Source organism: Coenobita brevimanus, chromosome 88 (genome assembly GCF_032717465.1).
Source record: "Coenobita brevimanus isolate Jiangsu-jjx chromosome 88, ASM3271746v2, whole genome shotgun sequence".
NCBI classification, from domain to species: domain Eukaryota; kingdom Metazoa; phylum Arthropoda; class Malacostraca; order Decapoda; family Coenobitidae; genus Coenobita; species Coenobita brevimanus.
In genome coordinates, this window is record NC_137041.1 from 2,667,843 (window position 1) to 2,694,588 (window position 26,746).

At 43.5% G+C, this 26,746-nt stretch overlaps 1 protein-coding gene across 1 annotated transcript in view; it reads right to left on the minus strand.

Moving 5' to 3' along the window:
* Ten-a (Teneurin-a transmembrane protein) overlaps positions 1-26,746 on the minus strand; it is a 475,834-nt gene that overhangs the window by 25,340 nt on the left and 423,748 nt on the right. The window contains 9 exon segments of the mRNA XM_080281215.1: positions 2,432-2,598; positions 4,503-4,628; positions 5,080-5,308; positions 5,541-6,125; positions 6,197-6,238; positions 6,387-6,794; positions 7,706-7,838; positions 17,087-17,256; positions 20,162-20,418. Of these exon segments, the coding sequence (XP_080137341.1) occupies positions 2,432-2,598; positions 4,503-4,628; positions 5,080-5,308; positions 5,541-6,125; positions 6,197-6,238; positions 6,387-6,794; positions 7,706-7,838; positions 17,087-17,256; positions 20,162-20,418 (2,117 nt within the window).

Genomic DNA, 26,746 nt, shown 5'->3' on the forward strand with positions numbered 1-26,746 from the left:
AGTTCACCATCCACATGCACTGCAGCCTTAGCACCAACATACATACTCTTCACAGCATTCAACAGCTTTCCATCTACTCCATATATTCTTAATACTTTCCACAATCCTTGTCTATCAACCCTGTCATATGCTTTCTACAAATCCATGAAAGCCATCAATGATATTTTAATTTCCGTTTATGATAAATATAAACAATTCACGCTATGTTACATATGTGTTCTATTTGTATTATTTATATTACGGTACATAACATTACTATGATTCAGTTTCACACAACAGTGTAGATATTTAACAAAGAAAAATAAGCTTTTAAAACAGCATGGGGAATGTGTTTGTCCAAATCGTGGAGCCATCTACCGGAATGCTAGCTCTGAAAGCATCCCATTACTTTCCCTTCAGATGTACTGATCTCTACTGCAATCAGTTCTACCTGTGAGGGTATATCTAGTTCTATTTCTTTAACTTGCAGATTCTTCTTTGTTAATATTATAAGTCCTCCTTTTTTTAAGTTCCAATCTCTTCTCCATATATTGTATTCTGCTCGGTTTTGGTTATCGTTTGATATCCTTGGTGTTAATTTTGTTTCGGTTAGGCAAACAATATGTGGTTCATTATCACTGATATAATCACTCACCTCTAGTAATTTGGATACCATTCCATCTACATCACAGTACATCAACATGTGTGCGTTACAGGCATGATTAACCCAGGTATATACACCCACTATAACTAGTTTTATGCTTCATCTATGCATAAAAGTCAAGAAACGACAAAGCACCCGGTCTATCTACAGGGTGGTGCAAAAGTAGGTTGACATTATTATGTTTTATTATGTTTGTAAAAGTCTTATGTTATGTAAAACTTATGTAAAAGTCTGTTATGTTACATTGTTATATAAATGTCTTATTATGCGTCAAAGGTGAGGGCGGACACTTTGAACACTTACGAGACCAAAAGTGTGTCTTTTGTGTTGAAATAAATGGTAAATGTCAACCTACCTTTGCACCACCCTGTATATACCTAGGCTGCTTCCCCCAAAGAAAGGGAGGTAGCCGAGACAGGACAACACACTCCCAATTTACTCATCCACACAAATACAGTACATTCATACTATGGGAAAAATAAAATAGATCAATCTGTACTCATTTTTTTCTCCTCAGGTGCTACTACCACACTGAGTGTACAGTATGATCCAAAAACAGGGTAAAGGAAAACAAATATATAACTCTTCATAGAATACGTTTAGCAAATACGCCACACCGCCATTTACTTACTCAGGGGCTTAACCCATCATGTCCAAGGGTTGTTTTCACCACCCAAACCAGTAGCAGGTGTTTTTCTTAAAAATCACCATTATTAAAACCATAATTTCTCAGCTAAAACTATATTATTATAGTATAATATAATATAATGCTATACTCATAATAATAATACAGCAAAATACTATGTGATGTATACATGTCACACGGACGTCCCCTGGTCGTCATGTAGTCAATACTCGTTTTACGATGATTCGGTTTACGATAACTCACTTACCGAATAATTCACTACAACGATAATAGGAAAGTTCCACCCCAAAATTCGATTTACAATAAATTTCTCGCTATAACAATTTTGCCATCAGAAAGCGCCAGGCACACACAAGGTGACCGTCGCTTGTCTCAGGCAAGATGGCGGCCCCAGCGTGCAGGCATTGTTATGGTTCAAGTCCCGCAACCCCTTCAAAGCCCTGTCTTTTCAACTTGTTCATGTGTGCCTCCCTGTTATCGTCACCTCTCAGCCAACTGTGGATTTGTGTGCCCAGTGGTAAGGTCAGTGCTAGTGTAGGTCCCACTGCTATGGTTGGTGCAGGTATGGGTCCCAGTGCTAAGGTTGGTGCGGGTATGGGCCGGATTCCCCTCCCCCGAACCTGTTCCTGTCTGACTCAGAGGCTGACCACTATTGCCTGTAAGCACAGGCTGTCCCCCAGCCTTGGGGGGGACAACTTGGACCAACACAGGAAGGAATGATGGTGGGTTGCCATTTATGGTTCAGTCTTGGTTAGGTGACTTTGGGAAGTTGAGATGACGTAACTCCCCTCTTTTAAGGGGTTCCAATCTCCCGATTTACAATAAAATCAGTATACGATAAGTTATGACCTGACGTAACCCCATTGTAAAACGAGTAATGACTGTATACATGCCACCCAGACGGGATGGGTTAAAACTGTTGCTTACCTAATGAATAAAAATCTATGATCAACTCTTCTGTACCCAAGAAAGCAGATCTCAAAATTAAAGGTCTTGCTAATCATCATCCCAACTCTATTCACACAAACACACACAATTAAAAAATGGTTTATATACATTTAAACTTATGAATACATTGTTCACTAGCAGTGTAATCCAGCAAAATCCAAGAAATGTAAAGGGATTTCTGACTGCAACCATACCTGTTCGGAGAACGGTGATGACGCAGCTCTAAGAGGCATATTGGGTGTTCGTGTGAAGGCACGCCAGAGTGTGGGTGGGGGAGGGGGTTTATTGGAGGATGCCCACGCCAGCTGTGGGGCCAGGCTCTCCAAGTCATAGCCCAGCCGTCCCAGCCACGCCTTGTAGTCTGAGAAAGAAAGAGTGTAAGGGTTTTTAAACTGTGCTTGGTTTAGACGATGGTTTTTATTTTTATTTGTTTAATACTTTACCACATCCAAACTAATATTTTTCTGTAACTGTCCTGGCCATCTCTGCTTGATTTAGATATCGGCTTTTATGTTTACTTCCCAACTAGAGTGACAGCAATGGAGATGGGACTGCTGAGGAATGTATGTGGAGTACAGAGAGTGCATAGGGTACAAAATAATGTGATTCGTGAAAGAAGTGGAGCGAGGAAGTCTGTGGACACCAGAATCAAACAGAGTGACAGAGATGGTATGGTCATGTGGAGACAATGGATAACAAAAGAATAGTGAAAAAGTATATCTGAGCGAATTCAGAGGAGGGAGGAGACGAGGTAGGCCAAGGAGAAAGTGGAGGGATATGGTGGATGAGTGTGTGAGGAAGAGAGGTTTGGAAGTCAGTGAGGCTATGGGAATGACAAGAGAGCGAGCTGGCTGGATGAATATTGTGAGAAGCCCATGATGAGGGATTTGGGACCCCTTTTTTCATGACAGCGACTGGAATGACTCTATCGGATACATTTATGTGAAGCTACAGAACGTGGTGAATGTTTTTGGCATATCAGATAAAGCCAGGACTCCGGGGGCTTGAATGATAAGTGAATGGAGGCGTGGCCCAATGAAGTGGGCAAATTTGGGCTGTCTGGACTGCTCACCCTACCCTAGGGTAGGAAAGGAGGTCCGGAAGATGACGATGATGACTAAATATATTTTTTAACACCTGTACTAGCCATGCCTTGTAGTCTGAGAAATAAGGTGTGTGAGTTTTTTTTTTTTACTTGTGCTTGGTACCTCTTCCTACAAAAAGTTTTTAACATATGGTGTCCAACTTGTTCTGAATCATTTCACAGTTCAGTAGTATCTAGCTTGGGAAGGTTGACTCTCAGTGAAGCAGTTAGAGCAACATTCATGCAAAATAATCTCCACTTACTTACCAAGTGTTCTTGACCTTATTACTGCCAGCAATTTTATTAAGTTTAACCTGCCGCGTTCCGGAGACGTGAATTCACGTCCTCACATGATGTGCACTCATATCCCGGAGACGTGAATTAATGCGGCAACATTGCAAGGTCCCTAATTTGACCAATTTTCAATTTTCGTGAGTGATTTTTGGCATGTAAACACGGGACACCTTCCTCTATTCCTCTACATGATGCCAAGCGGGGACAGTGCCTTACACCGCATAACCTCCCCCCCCCCCTGCACGCCATTGTCTCGGCAATTCATCTGTTACCAGTGACCTTGGCCAATAAAGACATTCAGGGCCAGAGTGATTCCCCAATCGATGACAATGTGGAGGACAAAGTTTACATACTATTAAGGAAGAAACAGTCAGAAATAATGATCAGGTAATGTGGGAAAAAAACGTCATGAATGGTGATGAGTTTGTGGGTGAAACAATGCTTATGCTGCCTATATTACTGTTTGAAAACCAATATACTCTTGTACTACATATATATTCGTACCAAGTAAATAAATAAATAAATACTGTATGAGTGGATAAAATAGTTACCCTCCCATAGAACTCGTTTTCTTTGGTGCCAGCCTGTTAGAAAACCCAGTCAGGTAAGGAGGTACTCGTACCTAGATCAAGTATTTTAAACCTCAGGTGAGCGATTTCTCTATGAATTTTCGATGTTTCTCACCAAAAGCGGATGTTTGAGCAAAAAAAAAAAAAAAAAGGGGGGGGGGGGTCCAAAAATGTCGGGACTGGGGTGTACCACTGCCCAGAAAACGTCGGGATGGGGCGGGTTAAAGATCTCTCATAATAAGTGTGCTGGTAAATATGTGATACTATGAGGATAATAGCAAAGACTGCCAAGTACAGGCATGTGTAAACAACACTTACCATAATTTTTCCAGTGCCTCAGGTGTACATTGATGGGGTCATTGCCGTTGAAGCGATAGAGGGAAAGTTTGGCTGGCTGTAGGATGTTCTGCATAACACTCTCCCATGCTGGAGACAACCATTGGCCTGCGAGTAAAGAGAGAAGACGTTAGACTGGGAAGAGAGGAGAATAAGGAAAGGAGATGAAAGAATTATGGAGAGGGAGAGGGAAAGTCACAGAGAGAATAGAAGGTAGGACAGTAAGGGGAGGAAGAGAGAGAGAGAGAGAAAGCAGCAGGAGAAAGGTCAAGGAGAGCAAAGAGTTAAAGGACGAAAGGTATATCACAAGATGGAGAAATTTACTGTGGGGGAGTGAGGGTATGAGAGAGAAGAGGGGAAAACGAGAACTGGGAGATAATGGGAAAAATTTATGGGAGTTACAAAATTACAAAACTTTAAGCATCTTATTTCCCATTTCTGTTCATTTTTTCTTGCTCACTGTACCCGACCTCATCCCATCCTTAGGCATGAAAAGAAATCTGGATGATGATGATGATGATGATGATGATGAAAGACTAGGGCACCGACAGTGTATTACCTATAAGTGGGTCGTAAATCTGTCCCCTCGGCATGTGAACGAGTTCAGTTCGAGTTTCCAAGAGCCCACCACAGTAGTCAACAGGCAGGTAGAGGTATGGGTTGGAGTCGTACATGATGTGACCATAGGGAGAGCGCATCATCTCACGTACCACCTCACCATACTGATTGAAGACCATCAGAGGCGTACCACACTCGTCTGTTGCAATATAGTACTTGTTGCGGTACACCTGGGGATGAAACAGTACAGGAGTGATTCTAGTTACTCAAAATTGGCCTAAAGTTGCCTTATTTGTAAGAGAAAAGGTATAACAGTAGATTAACACTGTACTTTGAATATGATGCTAATCATGAAGAAGTGCTATGAAAGAGCTGAAGAGTCATTGAAGTACATGAAAAAATTGAAATGAAAATCTGGACCAATTCAAGAAATATGAACCACAGCAACTTGAGCTTTCTTACCTGTGCAAAAATGATGTGTCCTCTATCATCATAGACCAGCGTAATCAAGTTGCCATCGCGGGGGCTGTAGATGTGTGTTACTTGGTCAGGGTGACGCTGATCTGTGTACAAGAACTGCGTCACATTTCCAAAGTTGTCCTTACGTGCCACAAGCCTGTCCTCGTGGTCGTAGAAGTAACGAATATCGAAGCGACCAGACTTGACAGCACGTACCAGGAGACCCCTTGCGTTGTAGTTGTACATCACTTCCCGTGCATTTTGGACAGTCGCACCCCGGGAATCATAGCGGTAAACCCCTTCCCCAAATTTCACGATCCGATCCTGTGAGTCATATTTCATGGGGATCGTGTTGGTGGAGTAGGTGAGGGACAGCATGTTGCCATTGGTGTCATAAGTGAAGCTCCATGGCTCCTTTGCCTCAACACTCACCAACTGCCCATCCTCATCGTATGTGTAGTTTCGTGTGTTGGTATATGGTTTGTTGTGAAAGTTTGGTGTGAAGGTTTTAGTCTGATTGATTTTGCCATCAGAGTTATAAAAGATCTGCAGCTTGAATACTTCACGGTTGTGTATGGTGACCGAGGACTGTGATACGTGTAGGTGAGAGTTCAACTGTCGGGAGAAAATGGCTGTTCCATCCTGAATTGTCGTTTCACTGAGTCTGTTGCGTTGGACAGTGAAGGGGCCAATTCTAGAAGGTCCACCTGTAGTTGGATTATAAGCATAGATGAAAGGAAGAAGGTTCTGTCCACCGATACGCCCAGCAAAATTGGTGACGCGGAAATTGGAATCATATTCATAAGTGAACTTAACATTGTTCAATCCTGTTCTGGCGCCATAATCAATGCGGTGTTCTTGTAGTAAGCGACCATCATAGAGCATATCCATCTTGTACTCCAGTTCCATTTCTTCATGCATGATTTCTGTCAGCAAGCCATCACTCCCATATGAGAACTCAGTCTTCCCGTCCCCAGATACGATTTCTTTCAACTGTCCTGCCTCTGTGTATGTGTATAAGACTTTGGCAGAAGCTGCTGGGAAAGCTGTAAGTAGCAACCGTCCAGCATGATCAAGGTACTGCCTGTAGGAGTGGGTGGAACCGGGGGGGGTGTATGAGAAGACAAACCACCCAAAGGAAGGCTGGAGGGAGAAAAAGTGGCCAGATCCTGTAGGAGTGTTGACATATTTAAGACCGCCTCGCTCGTCATAATGCAGCTTCCATGATCGACCAGAAGGCAGGGTCATGGTTACTGGCTGTTAGAGAGAGAATTAGGTCATTAGGCTTGGGAAGAGAAAATGTACAGGTACAATACGCAAAATACTTAAATTATAATCATCAACTTACACACAGGAATACATTATTATTATAATCCTCATCCAAAGTGCATATAATCACGACAGATGAGAAGGACCCAAAAACTAGAATAAGCAAACATGAAGGGCAATAAAAAAAGTGAAGAAAAAAAATAAATAAAAGATGGTTCAATATGCTTATTCTCAACTTAATGACCATAATACTGTATAACAATATCCATGCAGAAAATCATAAACCAACATGAAACAGAAATATATCAGTAAGAAATACAAACTAAAAAAGGGAAGGTACCTAAAGAAAAAGAGCTATCAATTCCCTCACACAAATATGTTGCTGCAGATTGAATGTGTGTGGACAAAGTGAAATGTACACTGATTATGATACATATATTGACTGACTGATTGACTGACTGGTGTGTGTGTGTGTGTGTGTGTGTGTGTACCAACTAATTTATGTATGTGTTGTTTGGTATGGGCTATGTTGTGTGTATCTGATACATGTATGGTATGCAAACCCTATCATCCTTGTCTCTCCCACGATACATCAGGTAGCGTGTGCCATGTATGTATTTTTGTACGAATCAATGTGCGTATGCAGGCAGCAAATGATATATGAGTGCCCACAAATAGGCTTTGTTGTGTGTATCTGATACGTGTATGGTATGCAAACCCTATCATCCTTGTCTCCCCCACGATACATCACGTAGCGTGTGCCATGTACTGTATGTATTTTTGTACGAATCAATGTGCATATGCAGGCAGAAAAATAATTATTTATGAGTTCCCACAAACAAACCAATCTCCCTGTGCGTGATGTATGTACGTGTGTATATAGGGAATGCAATACTTACCAGCCTGTTCTCCCCAAAGATATACTTGGTGGCATGTGCCGTATGCGAGGCTACAGCGGACAGCAGACCGTGGTTGTCATACTCGTAGGTCTCGCTCGACCAATCCCACTGTCTCGCCTCTGTCCGACCGAATCTGGAAGACGGCAGAATGAGGGTGGGGTTGGATTATGTTGTGTAGGCAGGTATATGAACAGAGAGGCCGAAGAAAATTCAGATACAGACAGACAAATGGAGGGACTGACTGACAAAAATACGCATACAGAAAATGGGTCATACATAAACATACATATTATTGTGCACTGTACTCACTTTCTAAAAACTTTATGCATGCCTCTTTATTCTACAGTCTTTCTTCTATTTATCTTTACCCCATACTCAACATTTTCCTCTACTACCCATTTCATTGTCTTCTTTCTCCTCTCCATTCTTCCCTTAACCCCTTCCTACTCTGTTCTTTCTCCGACTCTCTCCTTCCTACTCTATTCCTATTTCCACTCTCTCCTTCCTCTACCTCCTAACCCCCCTCTCCTTCTCCACCTCCCATTCGCCACTCCAGCTCTCACTCGGCCACTCAGGAGGCGGACAACTTTTAGCCAATAGTGGCGCAAGTATTCAGGCCTTGTCGGTCAAAAGACGGTGGAGAGGCAACAGTTTTGACAAGAGGAAATAGGGTAGACCTTTGATGTAGGGGAAGGGAGTGGGTAGAAAGGGGAAGGAGAAGAGGGAGAGAGGGGGGAAAAGGACTGGTAGGGGGAATAAATGGAGGGGGGGGGGAGAAACTGAAGGGGGAAGGCCGTTAGTGCAAGGATTATGGGGATGAAGAAAGGGAGAGCGGGGGATGTATGCAGGGGGAGTACGGTATGTGGTGGGAGAAAAGAGAGGGTGTGGCTGGGGTAGAGGGAGGGGAGAAAGGGGGGTTGGTGGAGGAAGTATGCGGAGGGAGCAATGGAATGAACATGAAGGATAATGTTGACTATGAGAAATTCGAAAAGGGGCATAAAGGAAAAAATAAAATTGAGATAGAGAGAGAGAGAGAGAGAGAGAGAGTCTGTGTGTGTGTGTGGGGGGGGGGGGGGGCAACAGTTCTGATAAGGGGGAACAGAGGCACCTTTTGATGTAGGGAAGGATGGAGAGGGAGAGAAAAATGGGGAAGAGAAAGATCAAGAGGGGGTTGGAGAAAGCAATAAGGGGGAGTGTGAGAGGAAGGGGAAGACGAGCAATAAAAGGGGGGGAAGATGTGAGAAATGGTATGGATAGGGCGACAGGGAGGGTAAAAGAGAGAGAGAGAGAGAGAGAGAGAATCAAAACGTTTTATTTGCCAGCATTTCTCCACTGCCAACCATACGATATGAGAAAGAATGACAGGGATATTGTGATGTGAAGGAGAGGGGAGAGAGAGGAAGGGAAGAGGAAAGGGGATGGAAACAGAGAATGAGGAATGCACGATGGTGCTAAGAAAGGGAACGAAGGAGGGGGAAGGGGGAGAGAAGAGGTTGGAAAGATGGTAACGACAGGGGAGGGGGGGAGGAGGAAAGGATGAGGAAGGAGAACTAGGAAGATGTGGGGTACGGAAGGAACGGGAGGAGAAGAAAGAAAAAAGGAGAGATGGGAAAGAGAAAGGGATCCATGTGAGATAGCAGGGAGGGAAAAGAAAGGAACATGGAGAGCGAAGGAAAGTGTTGGGAAGAAAGGAAAGGGAGGAGAAGAAAGAAAATGGAGAGATGGGAGAGAAAAGGATCCATGCGAGAAAGCTGGGAGGGAAAAGAAAGGAACATGGAGAGCCAAGGAAAGTGTTGGGGAGCAAGAGATGGGGGGAGGGGGGAGACGGGTGAAGAAGGGAAGGGAGAATAAAATGAGAGGAGGGGGGAGGGATGACAGGAGGGGTACGTAACAGAAAGGAAAGGAGAGAAAAGGAAGAGGGAGGAGGAGGAAAGAATGAAAGATGAGTGAAAGGAGAGAAAAATAAACAAATAACGAAAGAAGAAGTACAATAATGTTATTTTCCCTTTTCTAGCCAACCCCTCTCTAAGAAATGAGAGAGGGATTTGAATGGCAGGTGGGATTCCAAGACGATTCCAAGACCCTGCCCCTCTTTCTCTAACAATTCCCACAAATCACGTTCTCCTTACCTCCATACAACCCCCCCACCCTCTTTCTCTCTCTCTTCTTCCACATATTCTTCGGAAAATATCTACTTTTATCGTTTCCTCCCTCTGCCCATTCTCTCCTCTCTCTACTTCTCTTTCCTGTTCCCTATTTCTACCTCTTTTCCTTCTCCCCCTATCTTTCCATTCTTCTTAATTATCTCCCACTACCCCCTCCTTCTACTCTTTTCTCCCCCTTCCTTCATACTATGGTGAGGGAGAGAGTTGAAGGTTGTTAGGGTGGTGAGGAGGAAGTTAGAATGGGAGGGGAAACAAGGGAAGAGGAAATGCAGGAAGAAGCGACGAAAGAAAGGAGCGAGACGGATTGATGGAAAGGAGAGGGGAGGAGATAAGACTGGTTGATGTGTTACGAAGGAAGGAGTGGATGCTGAGTACTGGAGAGAGAAGATGAAAGGGGGAAGGAGGGACTGCAGGAAGGGCTGGGTGGGGGAAGGTGTGGACTTCAGGATGGGTGTTCCAGAGAAGAATTTGTCTATATCTACTGTATACTGGGTTTTGTATTACTGTCTCACAGGTGGTACATCTGCTATTAGGTTTCTTTAACCGCCCCGTCCCGACCACTTTTCCAACACTGACTGCCCCCAATCTCGACCATTTTTGGATAATTTTTTTTTTTTGGCTCAAACCTCCGCTTTTGGTGAGAAACAATGGCCAATCACAAAGAAAGTGTTCACCGGGGTTCATAAGTGGCCTAAACAGGTATACCTTCGTTACACCTGGTACGGTGTTCTGTGGAGGTGGTCTGTGGCTCTCACGTTTTCTACGGTGTTATTAGTATGGGAAACCATTCACAATAGATAGATATATATTTATTACAAACAAAGAAACATGTAGTACAAGAGTAAACTGGTTTTTATACAAAAATAGAGGTGAAATAAGCATTGTTCCATTGGGCAAACCCAGCAAAATCGCCAAAACTGTTCACCGATGATTCGCTAACATTGTTGTTTCATCATACATTTCATTTTTTCAACTTACATAATACTTCTCCAATAACATTAAACCCTTTTCCACTTTAGAGAACTGTTTTCACATACTTACAAGCCTTACGATAACATTTATCGTAATGTTAGCGCATATTTACGTACTGGGTGAACTCGCTGTGATTGTTGTTTCAACTTACATTCCCTGTTTTCAACTTACATATTACTTTTCCAGTAATATTATACCCTTTTCCACTTTAAAGAACTGTTTTCACATTTTACAGGCCTTACGATAATATTTAGCGTAATAATAATGCATAATTACATAGCAGGTGAAGAAGTCGCTATGACTATTGTTTCAACTTACACTCTATTTTTCAACTTATATAATACTTCTCCACTAACATTACACATGTTTCCACTTTATATAATTGCTAACACATATTTACAGATATCAGTATTCTACTGAGCGTCATATTATCGCATATTTACACAGTGAGTGCAATTGCGATATCATTTGTTTCAACTTACACTATTTTTCAACATATAAAATACTTTCCCACTAACATTACACCCATTTCCACTTCACATCATTGCTATCACATATTTACAGACCCGACTGTTCTACTGAGCGTCATATTATCGCATATTTACACAGTGGGTGTACTCGTGATATCACTTGTTTCAACTTACACCATTTTTCAACTTATATAATATTTCACCACTAACAATTCACACGTTTCAACTTTATATAATTCTTATCACATACTTACTGGCCTTACCATTATACTGAGCGTCGTTATCGCATACAGTATGTACAAGCCTTCTTTCTACAGTGAGCATCATATTATTGCTATCAACACACAGTATCAGTAGTGTAGGTAGTTGTGATATTCTTTGAAACAGGGCTGAAGGCACAACGCTACACTGCAGTCTACACACTCATACCTTGTGTCTTTTCTCCAAGTGGCTGGTCTTACTGTTAAGTGCTTGCATACATGGCAGCGGCGCTGGGGTTTAGGATGGTTTGGTTGGGGAGGGATAGTGCTCGGGTAGTGGCGTCCTGCGAGGTGTAGGGGAGTCTCGGCAACACTGGGGGTGCAGGTCCCCAGTGCGGGTGCGGTTTGGTGGCCTGTCCTGTGCGTGCCTAGTGATAATTTCATGAGACAGCTCCCTCACAAATCCCTCAAAGGTCTCAGAGATTCCCGTTGTCATGGCGTGGAGGTAGTGTGCATTGAGGACCGTGATGTCAAGCAAGTGGAAGAAGAGTTTTTTGTACCACTTCATCGTGGTCCTGGCACAGTCCACACTGGAAATCATGGAGTCAGACTGATCCACTTGCCTCATGTTAAGATTGTAGTCCAGCACCGACTCAGGTTTCCAAACATGGCGCCTCCTCTCGCTGTGGTGATCAACGGAGTCTGTGGGGTGCATCAGGGGGCTGTGTACAGTTGACAGGAGGCAAACTTCCCTGTTGTGGTTCCACAGGGAGGCAAGGATGTTATTTGCCTGGAAGAAAACCACCTCGTTCTTGTCAAGTTTCCTCCCTACCTTATCCACATGGTGACGGTTTCTCTTTTCTGTACCAAAGACTCCAGTGTCGTGTTGGTGGGGGAACCGAGCAAGAAGAGGGCTAGTGTACCAGTTGTCCAGGTACAACACATGACCACCATGAAGGTGCTCCTCTATCACTGTCTTCATCACGGCCCGAGAGTCCAATACTACGATCTTCTGTTATGTCTGTCTGTGCGCCCGTGTACAAGACTATGTCTTGCACATAACCAGTCTTACAGTCACACATAACAAAGATCTTGAACCCAAAACGGTGTCTCTTGCTAGGTATGTACTGGCGAAAAGGAATATTGCCTCTCCACAACACAAGACTCGTTTATGACAAGGTCTCTGTAAAGATAAAATGACGAGCGGAACATTTCCCGTAGGTGATCAAAGACAAGCCTAACTCTCCTCATTTTATCTGTGTTATTGGCTTTGGCAGGGTCGTCTGCATCATAAAAGTGGAGGTGGCTGAGAATCTGCTGAAATCGATTACGACCCATTACCTTTCCAAAGAAAGGTGTGATGGTCATTGGGTCCATGGTCCAGTATGCAGCAATTTGATTTTTTCGTACAACACCTATCAAGAGAACCAAGGCAAAAAATAGGAACATCTAAGCTAGGGTTATGGGATAGTCACACTGCTGGGAGTGTCTGCTTGTTGTACCTTGACGTTCACTTTCACGGCGCTGGCTGCAAGCAAATAGGTTCGTCTGCTCCACTATGTGGCCCACAAACTCCTCCCCAAAGAACAGGTGGAAGAAATCCACCCTAGTGGAGCCCACGTGGATACCTGGAGCCGTACAACCAGAGTGCCACTCCTCAGTGAAAGGGTGAATGATGGGAGTGAAATTACTCCCATCTTCCCAGTTCCACGACACACTACAGACTCCAGCCTCATCCCCATCGTTACGGTGGGGAGGGGAGGGTGGTGGGGGAGGTCGAGGAGGTGGAGAGTGGCGCCCTTCCTCACTCGCACTTCTCTTCCCTCCCCCTTTCCTCTTTCCCTTCCCTTTCCATCCCTTCCCCACATCATGGGGCTGTGGGGAGGAAGTGAGGGAATATTGTGGGGCGAAACATGCGCTAGGGAGCAGCTCCACCTCGCCTCCCGGATGCCCACGTACACCACGTGCTCGTGCTGCCTCCCTCACACCACTTTCCCTTTCACGGCTCACTCCTGCCACACCACTTTCCTTTACATCCCTCACTCCCACCACACCACTTTCCCTTTCACCCCTCACTCCTGCCACATCACTTTTGCCCTCCCCAGACAATACAGAAGGACCATACCTGATTTGCCTTCTTGCCCCACCTTCTGATCCTCGCGGTGAAATTTTATCCCTCCCCAACCACGAGGTTACATCACGTCCTACGCCGCCATCCTCGTCCTCATCTGAATCTCTCTCTAGGGGCTGGAGAGAGGTCCGTGCATGTGTATGGGGTCCAGGCTGGCCTTCCCTCGCCTTACGGTATGTAACATACCATGTTTTCCTCGGCGAAGGGACCTCCTCATCACTGCTGCTTGTTTCCTCCTCGGGCTGCACATAATCCCTATCCTCCACATCATCATCCAGTGGAGAATCACTGTCCCCAGTGAAGGCATCCAGGGCGGATTGTATTTCATCCTGAGAGAGACCTTAACACGCCATGTCTGACCTGGGTCACTGCTAACAGGTGAGTGATTGAGACAAGGGCGCGCGCGGGTCATGCGGGGTCTGGGAGGCTGCCCGCCTGGTGGCAGTTAGGGGAGGCTTGCCTGGGTGGGCGAATCGAAAATCACGCGCGAATTTTGAAAATTGTGCAAATTATGGACTTTGCAATTGAGGCGCATTTATGTACGTCAACGGGATTGGCAGTGATAAAACGTGTGGACATTAATTAACGTCAACGGGACGGGGCAGGTTATGTTTTGCAAACTCTGCACTGTCTGAACTTTTGTTGGATATAGAGTATGTATATTGTATTTGGTTGTTTTTGTATTTCCTTGTTTCCTGTATCCAATGTCTGTTCTCTAATACTGAATGCTGATTTACTGTTTGCTATTAAACTTGCACGTGTAAACCATTCATTTGACTTGTGAACGAATTTGTTCCGGAATTGTTGTTCTGACTCGATCTCTAGACTGGCTCCATTCCCAAATTGTAATGCACCATGTGGCTCGAGGGTTCAGCTCAGAACAGAACTGACGTTAGAATGGTATGCTGCTGTCCCCGCTCAGGGAGATGAAACGGGACGGACAGCATGGAGTCATTTGTTGCTCGAGTTGTAATGGAGCAAAGATGAGTAGTGAATTTACATACTAAGCCACGAGCGACTATGTGATTTATAATTAACCTAAGTGATTCAGTCATTGTTTTTAGTCTGGGGATACAAAGCCAAAGAGTGAAACATTAGGGTCATAGATTTCCTGTTTTTGTTTTTGGCTGTACATGTACCAGGTATGAGAAGAATCCAATGCATGTTCCTGTTCTTCATTTGATGAGTCAGCTGTGACTATAGACTTGCTGAAAAATTGAATAAACGATGGACTCTTTTGTTACTATCTAATTCACCTAAAACTAGCAGCAACAATCAGAGTGAGGGGAGAGAAGGACCTTAGGAATGGGGATGGGGAAGACCATGTAAAGGGGTGGAGGAGAGGAGGTGGAGGGTGGGGACCGTGGAGGCTGGTTGAGTAGAACCATGGAGGTAAAAGGGCAACTCTGACACCATCTCTCTCAAGTTTGCCAATTACATTCAGCTTTGTATCATCGAAGGGAAAGGCGAGGGGGAGGAGAGACGGAGAGCAAAGATGTGACTAGCCTCAAATCTGTAAAGTATCATTGAGACGCTGTTATGCTGTAACCTGGGAAAAGATCCTTAACCCCTTTTCGTTTAGTTGCAGTTAGTAGTTAGAATGGAAGTTAAGTTTCATTAGTGACCAATGAGACTCTACCCTTGTAATAAAGCTTATCACTACCTAGTATTCAAGCTGAGTACCCAAGCTCCGTCAGATGAACACAAACCAACTCTTGGAATGTCTGGTGAGTCTCGCCACCTCACTCCCCCACAGCATGTATTTGACTGGTATAAACTACACTGTTCCCTAAATTTATATTAATCATATGATGTAAACAACTCCATCATGCTTAATAATAAATTATTCAAGTACAGTCATGCGTACTAGTTTCTGCTCAGGGGTTACCCCTTCCTTCCCCCCTCTAACCTGGACAGAGGGAAGGGGGGAATTGCGAACAAGTCTACCTCGCCTTCTGCCCCCAACTCCCCCACACTCCACCTCCAGCTGCCAGTTACTGATTAGACGCAAATTTTCTCATGTCCTGTAAACATGACTAAGCTGTCGTCCCACACGCTTTCAACGACCAAGATTTGGACTATATATTTAGAATAAATTATTACTGTATTGAACAGCATTCTCAAATTGAAAATATTCACCATCATTGAAATCCAGTGTCGTCCGCTGCACAATTCTGGGTTCCAGTGCTTACAGGTTATTGAATGAGGAGTTTGACTGGGGCAGGGAAGGTTTGGAGCCAGCAGATCCAGTTGTTAGAATGACTATATTTGTAGTCGCCACGCTGTCAGTGCAAAATTTAAGTCGTCTGTGTGTGTGTGCGCAGTTTATAAGCTCAGCTACCCAGCTATGTGAAGTGGAACGGTCACTCTAATAAAAATTACGAATATTGGTCTGGTGTTCTCTATTTGAACTTGGCACATAATGAGAAATACATTTATATATATATATATATAAAAAATTAGCTTTCCATACATCTGACCTAAGTGTGTGTGATAAATGTTGCCTGCACACGATATACGAAGGAGCGGTGACGGTATAACTGACTGCTGATCAGGCCTCAGGTGGGGGGAGGGGAGGGGAGGGGTGAGAGGCGGGGAAGCCTTAAGACAAAGAACGAGAGAGAAGGGGGAGAGGGGGAGAGAAGCAAAGAGAGAGTTATATAAATTTAAAAAGAAAGAGTGGGAAACGTAAATTGAGAGAGAGAGAGAGAGAGAGAGAGAGAGCTGGGGGAAGTGAAAAGGTAAGCACTGGAACCAAGAATTGTGCAACAGACGACACTGGATTACAATTATGGTGAATATTTTCAATTTGAGAACGCAGTTCAATACAGTAATAATTTATTCTAAAAATATAGTCCAAATCTTGGCCGTTGAAAGTGTGTGCGACGACAGTTTAGTCATGTTTACAGGACATGAGAAAATTTGCGTCTAATCAGTAACTGGCAGCTGCAGGTGGAGCGTGGGGGAGTTGGGAGCAGAAGGCGGGGTAGATTTGTTCGCAATTCCCCCCTTCACTCTGTCCAGGGTAAAGGAGGGAAAGGAAGGGGTAACCCCTGAGCAGAAATTAGTATGCGTGACTGTACATGTGTCGTGTCTCATTACCGATACTAATTTATCATAGGTATTGTTATGTGAATATGATCTGTCCTCTTGTCCGTATGGTGGGGCTGACTTGGGTGGAGTGGAGTCTGGTAATATTGGGTTGACTTAGGTTAGGTGAGGGTATATTATGTTGGGCTGGGTTGGGTTAAGTTAGGAGAGATTGGATCAGACCACGCTAGTTTGGCGTGGTTAGACTAGGACAGGTTAGGTTTGGATGGATCAGATTAGGTAAGATAAAGTTAGGTTGGGTTGAACTGGGTAAAAATACGTTAGGTTTGGTTAGGTCAGATCAGGTCAGGTTAGATTGGGTTGAGTTAGTTCAAGTTTATGTCATTACTTACTTATCATAGGTGGCGTTGAGTGACGACAGCCGGTCGCCCAGTGTGAGAGAGGTAGGGTTCCCGTTGTGGTCGTAGGTGAGGGTGAGCAGGGCATGACCGGCACCATCCTGGAGGGACTCGGTCAGGGAGGCTCCATCCCAAGCTCGCTTCACCACACGAGACCCGTTCACCTGGGGGATATAGGAGCTGCAGGTAGATAATGTGATAAAAAATAAGAACAGAAGGGGAAATAAACAGAGGAAGAGGATGTGAGAGGAGGGGGAGAGGAATGAAATAGGGAAATGATACGAGAAAGGAATTGGAAAGATGATAAAAGGGATAGAGAAATGAAATGGAGAAATGGGAGATGAGAATGTGACAGAAGGGGAGGAGGGATATGGGAAAATGATAACAGGGATACGGGAAAGTAAACGGAGAGATAGTATTAGGGAGATGAGGAAAACAACACAGGAAATGAAATGGAAAGATCACGCAGGGAAAGGACTGAGAAGGTAGTAATCTATGGAAAGCAAATATATGTATGTATAATGAGAGGAGGAGAGGGGAAAGAGAGAGAGAGAAAGTATCTGGGTATCCAGCTACTGTTTATAGCCTAATTGGAGGTGAGGTAATAATTGGCCCAGGTAATATGGCATAACGAACTGACTACGGGTGAGTGGGGGAATAATGGACATGCAGAATGACCATCAGGGGTAATGAAGGGTAATTAACCCCTTAACCGCGGGGCGTCACTTTCGTGACGCTTGGGAGCAAGGGATCATACCACGGGGCGTCGCTTTTGTGATTCTGTGTTATTTTGAATTCACTCAGGCTTCCAAGTGGGGGCTTGTATCATCTATCAGTACTGCCAATGTCCAACACTTGTCAGCACTCCTAATCTCATCTGTACTCCCATCCATTGTTGACAATTTAGCCATTTCTCCCCGTTCTTGACTCCCCTCCCTACCCCCCCTCCATTACCCTATCCTTTCGCCTGCCCGGCCGTGCTACGCTAAGTAAATCTTCCCTGGAATTTTTCACTGATTTCATCCATTGAAATAAGCCCTATGCCCTATTCTTATACCAAATAATATATACAAGAAAGAAATAAGGTAAGTGAGAGTGCCAAACACCTGGAATTGGCTAATTATCACCTGACAACACCTCACGTGCACTCGTTCGCTAATTTTCGCTGTTTATTTCCCCTTGAAATATGCCGTATAATCTATTTTCGTAATAAATATACATATAAGGAGGGAAGGGAGAAGCCTAAGTGATATTTACATTCACCTGGAACTACCTAATTTATAATGTATTGTCTAGATTTCCTGCCAATCATTTCACTGCTATATATAGCTGTTTCAAGAGGCTCACGTTGGTAGTAATGAATTTCCCTAGGTAGGCCACCACCCCGGCCCACCCTTATCAGTTCACTTTCATCTTCCGAAGTGGAGGTACGTCTGTTCGCTCTAGCTAGCTTCAAGGACTTTTCACCCCCATGCAAAGGGCCCTGTGACCTTTACCCCCTACTAAACCTCGTGTGGAAAGAGGTAAAGGGCTGACAATTGATAAAAGAGTGACTACGATCTTTCTATTGAGTAAGAGAGTGCAAGTGGACTTGTAAATAATGTATAAACAGCAAGTGAAAGTAATGAATGTAAATATACGTGAACAGTGGAAAATAGTTTTATAAGTTACTTCAAGTGACAGTGCACAACACAGTGTAAATAAAATAGAAATGTAAATAACGTAAATAAAATAGAGAACGTAAATAGAAATGTAAATGAGTAGTATTATAAGATTACGAGTATATACCCTAGGAGTAATGAAAGTGAAAGTTTCACTCTAGCATGTCTGAATGCTATGAGTTATGAGAGTGGAGGTGAAAGTGACATTCACTCTCAATGCTAGTATACAGGATGAGAAAGTGAATGCTACGTATTTTACTGAAAGAAATTGAATCCCTACAGTGACAATAAACTAATACTACTGAAGGAAACTTATGGATAAAGACTGTAGATATATATAAGTGTTATATAGTAATAGAAATATAAAGTGTGAGGGGTTTTATGAATAATAAATGACAGAGTACCAAGAGCGAACTAGCGCAATTGCGACGGTCAGATGCGCTCATAATTTTCATTGCTTTCAATTTTTTTTTTTTTTGGAGTATGGATCCCAAACTACTTGAAAATCATACAGTAGTGTTAATAGCGTTAATATCTGGCTGTGGTAATCATATTACGGGTTGTCAGGAAGTGCAAAGTGGAGATTTCGTTACCCAACTTCAGAGGTCTCCACAAGTCCTACGGTAACCGACGAAGGCTCAGCAAACATTCCAGGAGAAAGCTGAAGGTATGTGCCATAAGCATATGTAATTTTAATATTCTAGAACTAATAACTGATTTTTGGCAAATATTTTTTGAGCGTCTGTCGGAGCACGAATAACCCCGCAGCACACGCAAAACATTGGTAAACATGCCCACGGTGTAGAGGTTAAGGCTAATGGGCTAACTGGCTTATGACTCTCCCATATACACGGTTAACTGGGCCCACAACAGGCCAATTTCAAACAAGAGAACGTGTGCAGTACAAAACAGACGCCGTAGTAATCAATTTCTCTCTCTCTCTCTCGCAGGAAGACAGCTATGTATTAATCCCCCGAACTGCAATCTCCAATATACAGTAGGATTACTCTTCGGCTCTCCAGGGATCTATTTACCTCCGTCATTCACTGCCAACTGCTACACCTGATAAATGCTCCCTACGTTTGTTACAAATTTGCTCCCTTCGAGAATATCACTTCCCAAACAACTAATTTCCAGCGGCAAGATCTTTAACATTTTGGTCCTTCCCTGGTCAGTCATGCTCAACTTTTTTTTCCCCCCCTAACACCACAGGCACAATTCAGTTAGCTAGTGATAGACACGCTGTCTTTCTCTTAGCCCCGAGTAAGTAATCAACCAAATAAACAGAAACGTAAAGCAGAATATAATGGAACAAAATCATACGGCTGCAAAATATAACAACTCTAGATACGCGTTCTTCCTCTGCAAACACACACACACACAAGCATAAAATCATAGGGGTTCTCACCAGAAGGAAAGTCTCGACCACCCTTTCCTGTCTCCTGCGGTCGCCCACGCCATAGCTGACAGTGAGGGCGTTGGGGGGTCCCGGAGCCATGGACACCTCGTACCGGTGTATTGCAGGGAGGAGAGCGGCCTGGGTGGGGAGGGAGACGTCCAGGAGAGGAGACGAACCTGTGGCGAGGGCGCGTGCATACCCGCTCCAGGGGAGGTCCTGTCGCCACGTGCCATTGGCCCACACACGGAGCTCTGAGCGTACCTCGCCTGTGTGGGAGAAAGAATTAAATTCGTAACTATTATATGAAAATGATAATACATAAATATAAACAAAAATACAATAAAAAACATAAATGGGAGATCATGCCGCATGCCATTTGCTCATACATGGAGTTCACTGCGTGCCACTCCTGTATGGGAACGAGAAAGAATAAAATACATACATACAATACCAAAATAATACAGTAAATGCATAAATATACATAGGAATACGATGAATACATAAAGGGCAGGTCCTGCCATCATGCGCAGTTTGCTCATACAAGTTATTCATATCGTACTTTGCCTGTATAGAGGGAAATGGGTGATTACCAGGTATGTGAAAAATAGAAAAAAATAAATAGCATAGGAAAACACATATATACCGCAATTACCAAGACTGTTTTTACTCACTACAACACGCGGATGTTTTAGTGAAGGTGTATTAAACCGTCTGGAGAACATACTGGGTAATAAGTGGTCACTGTTGAAAAGGTGTGTGTGTGTGTACACAGTGTATCATACATAAAATAAGATTTTCTGTGACTATATTCTTGCTAGCGCCAAATGAATATGCCAATAAAAGTCTTTTTCCTTCGTGTCAGTATTCACCTTGGAAGTCTGTGTCAAGTCTGCCTCCTTCAGTCCCTGCTTTCTGTCTCGGGTGAATGTGGCTCGAATTACTACACGCTCAGACCCTTGGTTGCCAGACGGGAGGAATGTGCAGGGAGCTGGGGGTGTGGACAGATTTGGGGAAACAGGTGTAGAGGAATTTAGAGGCTTGGGGAGCCTTGACGGAAGAGATCTGATGGGATTTGAAGTACATCCGGCGATATTTAGAGGAATAGGAGTGGAGGAATTTGGAGAAAGAGGTGTGGAGAGGTCTGATGGCGCGAAGAAGAACCTGAAGTTGTGCACAAGGAACAGGTGTGTGGAGGAACAGGTTTAGAGACATGGAAGTATGTACAGGAGGATCAGGTGTGTGGAGGAAAAGGTGTTCAAGAGGATCAGTTGTGGTGGGACATGAAGGTATGGAGGGTTTTACAAAACGAAACTAGACGATAAAGGACATTATGTAACGAAATAGTGGGAGGATTTGGAAGAATGTGAAAAGAGTAGGAATGGTGAGGAAAGGTAGGGAATGGAGAAGAAATGTGGAGGGAGAGAAGATGAAGAGAAGGGGGATTCCAGGGACGGGGAAAGGAAGAGAACTAGGTAAGGAGGAGAGGTGAAAAGAATGGGAAGAGGGGACGAAAATGAAGAGGAGGGGGAAGGTAGGGGAAGAAGAGGGATAAAAAGACGAGGTGAAGAAGAGAAGAGGAAATGAGAAGGGGAGACGGAAAAGAATGGGAAAGGGAGAAGAAAAGGCGCAATAAGAGGAAAGGGAGGGGTAAGATCGGGGGAGAGGAGCAAGAGGGGGGAAATAAAAGAGGAGGACGAGGGAGTGGGGAAGGGTCAGAAAGGTGCGACAGGAATCCAGGCAGTTGTTATTAAAGCTACTGGGACGAGAGACGTGATGTGGCAGAGGTAAGGTGTGGGTGGAGGGAAGGAGGGATGAAGAAAAGAGGGTGAGGAAAGGAGGGATGGAGGAGGAGGAAGAAGAAAGTGAGGGAAGGAGAGGAGACGGAGGAAGTGGGAACGAGACGGAGGAAGATAAGTGGGTCATGGAGAGGGAAGGAGGAGGAGGACGACGAAAAAAGTGAGGGAAGGAAATGGAGGAAGAAAAGAGGGTAAGGAAAGAAAGGAAGGAGACGGAAGAAAAGAGGGCGAAGGAAGGAAGGATGGAGACGGAGAAAGAAAAAATGGATTGGGAGACACGATAGCAAAGATGACAAGAAGAGACGGAATAAAGGAATGGGGAGAGAACAGAGAGATGTGAAGGGAGTGAGGGAGAAATGAGGGTATGAGGGCGAAAACAGAGCTATTGAGGTGGAGACAAAGGAGAAAGGAAAAGAGGAGGAAGAGGAAATTATGAAGGCTAGGAATGACTGATGAAAAAAAGAATATTGAGAAACAGGGGAGAGGGATAAAGAGACATCTCGAAATGGACTGATGAAAGCAAGAGATGGAAGGATGGAAGAGAGAGAGAGAGGAATGACGGGAGGAGGAAGAGAATGGGACAAAGGGACGAGGGGGAGGGCAGGGGAGAAGACGAGAGGTATGAACGAAGGAGGAAGCGGGGCAGAGACAGAGTGATGGAGGGAAGAGGGAAACAGAGGAAAGGAATAGAAACTGAGAAGAATGATGCAAAGCAATGTGTGGATGAGGGGCAAAAGAGAAAATGGGGGGGGAGGAGAGGAAGTGGAGTGAAAGTTGGAGGAAAGATGAGGAAAGGGATAGGAGTTGGAGGAAGGGAGACTGACGGGATAGGAAGAGAAAAATAATGACATTGAGGCAAGGAGAGATGGGCTGAAGAAGACAGGAAGAGGAGTGGATGCAAAGAATGCGAGACGGAAGGAATTCTGTGACTGGCAAAGAGGGGATGGAACTAAGAAGATGAAGATTTATATGACGAAAAAGAGTACAGCTTCATTTATTACGGAAAATCATAATTTATTATCATTATTGTTGTTGCTGCTGTTATTATTCCCACTACTTTTTATTTGTTATTGAGGGAAAGGCAGAGAGAGGAGTGAGGGGGGTCTTGGGGGAGTAAAGTTTGATGAGGAAATGGGAAAGGGTACGACCTACAAAAATAGAGAGAGAGAGAGATTTCATCAGCAACTTAATGTGTTTTTGCAACATTCTCTCACCATTAATCTACCTACCTCTTCTCTACCTATCCAGACTATCCACCCTGATATATCTATCCAACCTATCTATTCGTCCATCAATCTATCCAATCTGTTTACCCGGAGTGGCCTTTCTACCCGACCATTCTAAAGCCCACTCTCGTGAGTCACATTCTAAGAAAAGGTCATTTGATTTTAAAACAAAAAATTTTCAACAGAGGAACATATACCGGTAAATGCAGAATATTCTCTAATTTAACAAAGTAACGTACTGAGATTCTCTCTCTTATTTAACAATGTAACGTACTGAGTAAGATCTCTTCAACAAGCAACACAAAGTAACTTACTGAGATTCTCTCTCGTGACACACACACACACACACACACACACACACTTGTGCCACTGATTGGTTTTCGCAATTAATCTCATATTTCAAGCAGCTGATAAACTACCGCAAAAAACACCTGGTCAATTTTGTTTTCTCCATTAACTTAGTTTGTTAACTGAAATCAATTTGTTCCTAATTGCACACTGCCAGTTTTTTCTTAAATATACCTAACGTCAACTTGCTCTCTATCAATTGCACATGGTCTAATTCGTCTTTATTACACCTGAAGGCAATTTGTTCTTAATTACGCCTGAAGCCAAGTAATCCTCTACTCAGTACACTTGAATCGTTAATATATTAAATACATCTCAATTACTTCTATTAACAAACATCTCGTTATTTTTTCTTAATAACATCAGGTCAACTTCTTTACAATTACATGGCCAGGAGAGAGAGAGAGAACCTCACGGTGGCGGAGGAATACACACTTGCAACAGGCTCACTCCTCAACGCTTTCTAGAATCTTCAGAAGTTAATTTCTGCTTTATCACACATTAATATTCTCTTGAGTGTTATTTATATCATCTATGTTGATATTTACAGAAATAAGTATCACGAGGGATAACAATGAGGTGAAACAGTAACGATAACTTGCAAAGGTAGTGGATGAAGTCGAGGGGAGGAGAAGAAACTCTGGGGAAAAACGAACCTTATTTTCGTCGCTCCTTATCGCTGTTAACAACGATCTCCGCTATGATGACACGTATTCCTCCTCTTGATTAATTCATGATGCAATAGGAAGTCACGAAAGTCCACTATCCTTCCATTACCTAGCCGAAATTTGGGGAAATCGTTGGAGAGCAAGAATTTCACCTAACACTCCTAAGGTACTCGCTCATTCTGCTTCCGTTTCTCGCCCACTGCGCGTAACGAAGTAGTTCCCTCTCACGCCCAAACACTACAGTATGCCTTAATTATCGGCAAAACAATATCACGGGTGTATTTAAATGCCGTTTGCCGTGCACTGTTTTAGTCTAATACATTTATGGCAACGATCTATATTAATATAATTATTTATAATCTGAGCATCACTAGGCATCATCAGCCATGGACGCGGATGAATACAAACCCAGAGCAGGGCGACACATACCTTTTTATTCATCGCTCCTATTAACTGTAGTCTTCACTGCACATATTTCGTCCTTCGATGAATTCATGATGAGAAATGAAGTCACTAAAGTTCACTATCCTTCCTGTAACTATCCAAAATTAAGGAACATCGTTGAAGAGCGAGCACATAATCACACACTTTCAAGATACCCCCCTTCTCTGCTTCCGGTTCCCGCCCAAGACGCAGTAAATGTCCACTGCGCGTAACATTTGATTACCTTCCTTATTTCTTTGCAATATAAGACCACTGGTGTAGGCTATTTTAATCCTCTTTATCGTGCAGTTTATTTTTTCAACTTAAAATATTCACGGTAGCTAGCTATATTTATTCATCTAAGAATCATCATCTACAGTAAGCTCACGACAGCCTACCGTGCTTAGCCATGGAATACAAACCAAGGACAGCTCAATTTATTTTCGTTGCTCCTTATCACTGTAGCATCCATCTTCGCTTTCATTACACATATTTCGTCCCACGATGAAGTCTTGATGAGGTAGGAAGCCAATAATATCCACTGTCCTTTCTGTAAATCCAACTTTAGGCAAAGTTCTAGCACTCGTCACCACTTCATACCTTCAGGATACTCGCAACTTCCGGACGCATGACAGCTGTAGATCTTGGCTTGTCTAGTGCGCGTAAGTAGTAGTTCCCTGCATAACCCAAATATTGCCGTACCTCTTTTAGTTCAATACGATTCACGATTTTGTGTGTTTTAGGCTACTACCGTTTAACATGCAACTTGCCAATGCAGTATACCTATCGCAGCTACTTAACATTTACGTATTCTTCCAGGAACTATCTATCTATTCTATCTATTGCCAGACGCCACAGTTCCGTAAGGGGTGGCCATTTGACTCTGAGTTATTTGTTTTATGGGGAGGGGCACTAATCCTCCACCAACTCACTTGTTGACACGTAGGGAGCACGTATGGTTTGGTTATATGGTTACCACCCAGCGTAATAAATAAAATAGCCTGAAGAAAACAAATGTCAACGCACAATAAATCACGTAATTTATAACTGACAAAGCGTCAAGATAATGTACATTTAAGACTGACAGGTCTTAGATATGTGCTGGGAGTCTGAGCTTTAGAGAGAGAGAGAGAGAGAGAGAGAGAGAGAATATGCATGTATATATGTGTGCATGTAGGTGCAAGCGTGTGCGTGCGTGTGTGTAAAATTTAACAACCGTAACAGACGAGACCAATAAACTGGGCAAGAGTTAGGCATAAAACTGGAAATTACCATATGAGAAACATGATAAAGATACAAACGAATGAAAAAGATAAAGACAGGGAAAACTAAATGGGACATAAAAGAGGATGGGAAAAAACGAAGAGAAACATGATAAACCGAACGAAAAAGAGCGATTAGGAATTAAAATACTTGCCGCCAAAACCTCTTTTCGAAAAAGCATTTAAAAAATAAACATCAATATCCTAAAACCACAGCAAAATTATTTTTAACATGCATGCAGTCCTAGGCAGAATTTATCACATAATAAGCATTAAATGAGTTATTTGAGAGAAGCATGTGGAGTCACACGGAGAGACAGACTGACAGATGAGAAAGTGAAGGATCGTTGCGGTGTGGATGGGGATGTGATAGGAAGCGTTAGGAGAAACACACAGAGGTGGTTTGGCCATGTGGAGAGGATGGAGAGTGAGAGACTAACGAGGAGAGCTGAGTGAGGTGGAGGACATGGATGAGATGGAGGGATGAAGTGGAGAGGTATATGAGAGAGGGAGGTGTGAGATGGGAGAAGGGCAATGAAATGACGGGGGACAGGGCGATATGGAGGCGATTTGTTTGTGGCCATCCCTTGCGGGATGAAGGCGTCTGGCAATAGATAGATAAGAAACCTTAATAGGCGGAATACTATTAACCTTAACAGGCGGATTATTATTATTACACGTACCTTAGCTTCTTTCATGTAGCTCAGTGGCAGAACAATACAATACTACGGCTCAACATAAACTCCATGGAACTTCTTCGTGACTAGCACCATATCCAAATGAAACTCTACTGTAACAGCTCAACGTTCATGATGGAGCGATGACAATTTCGCTCCGTTAAAGTGAACTGAGTAGCTACCCAAATAACTTT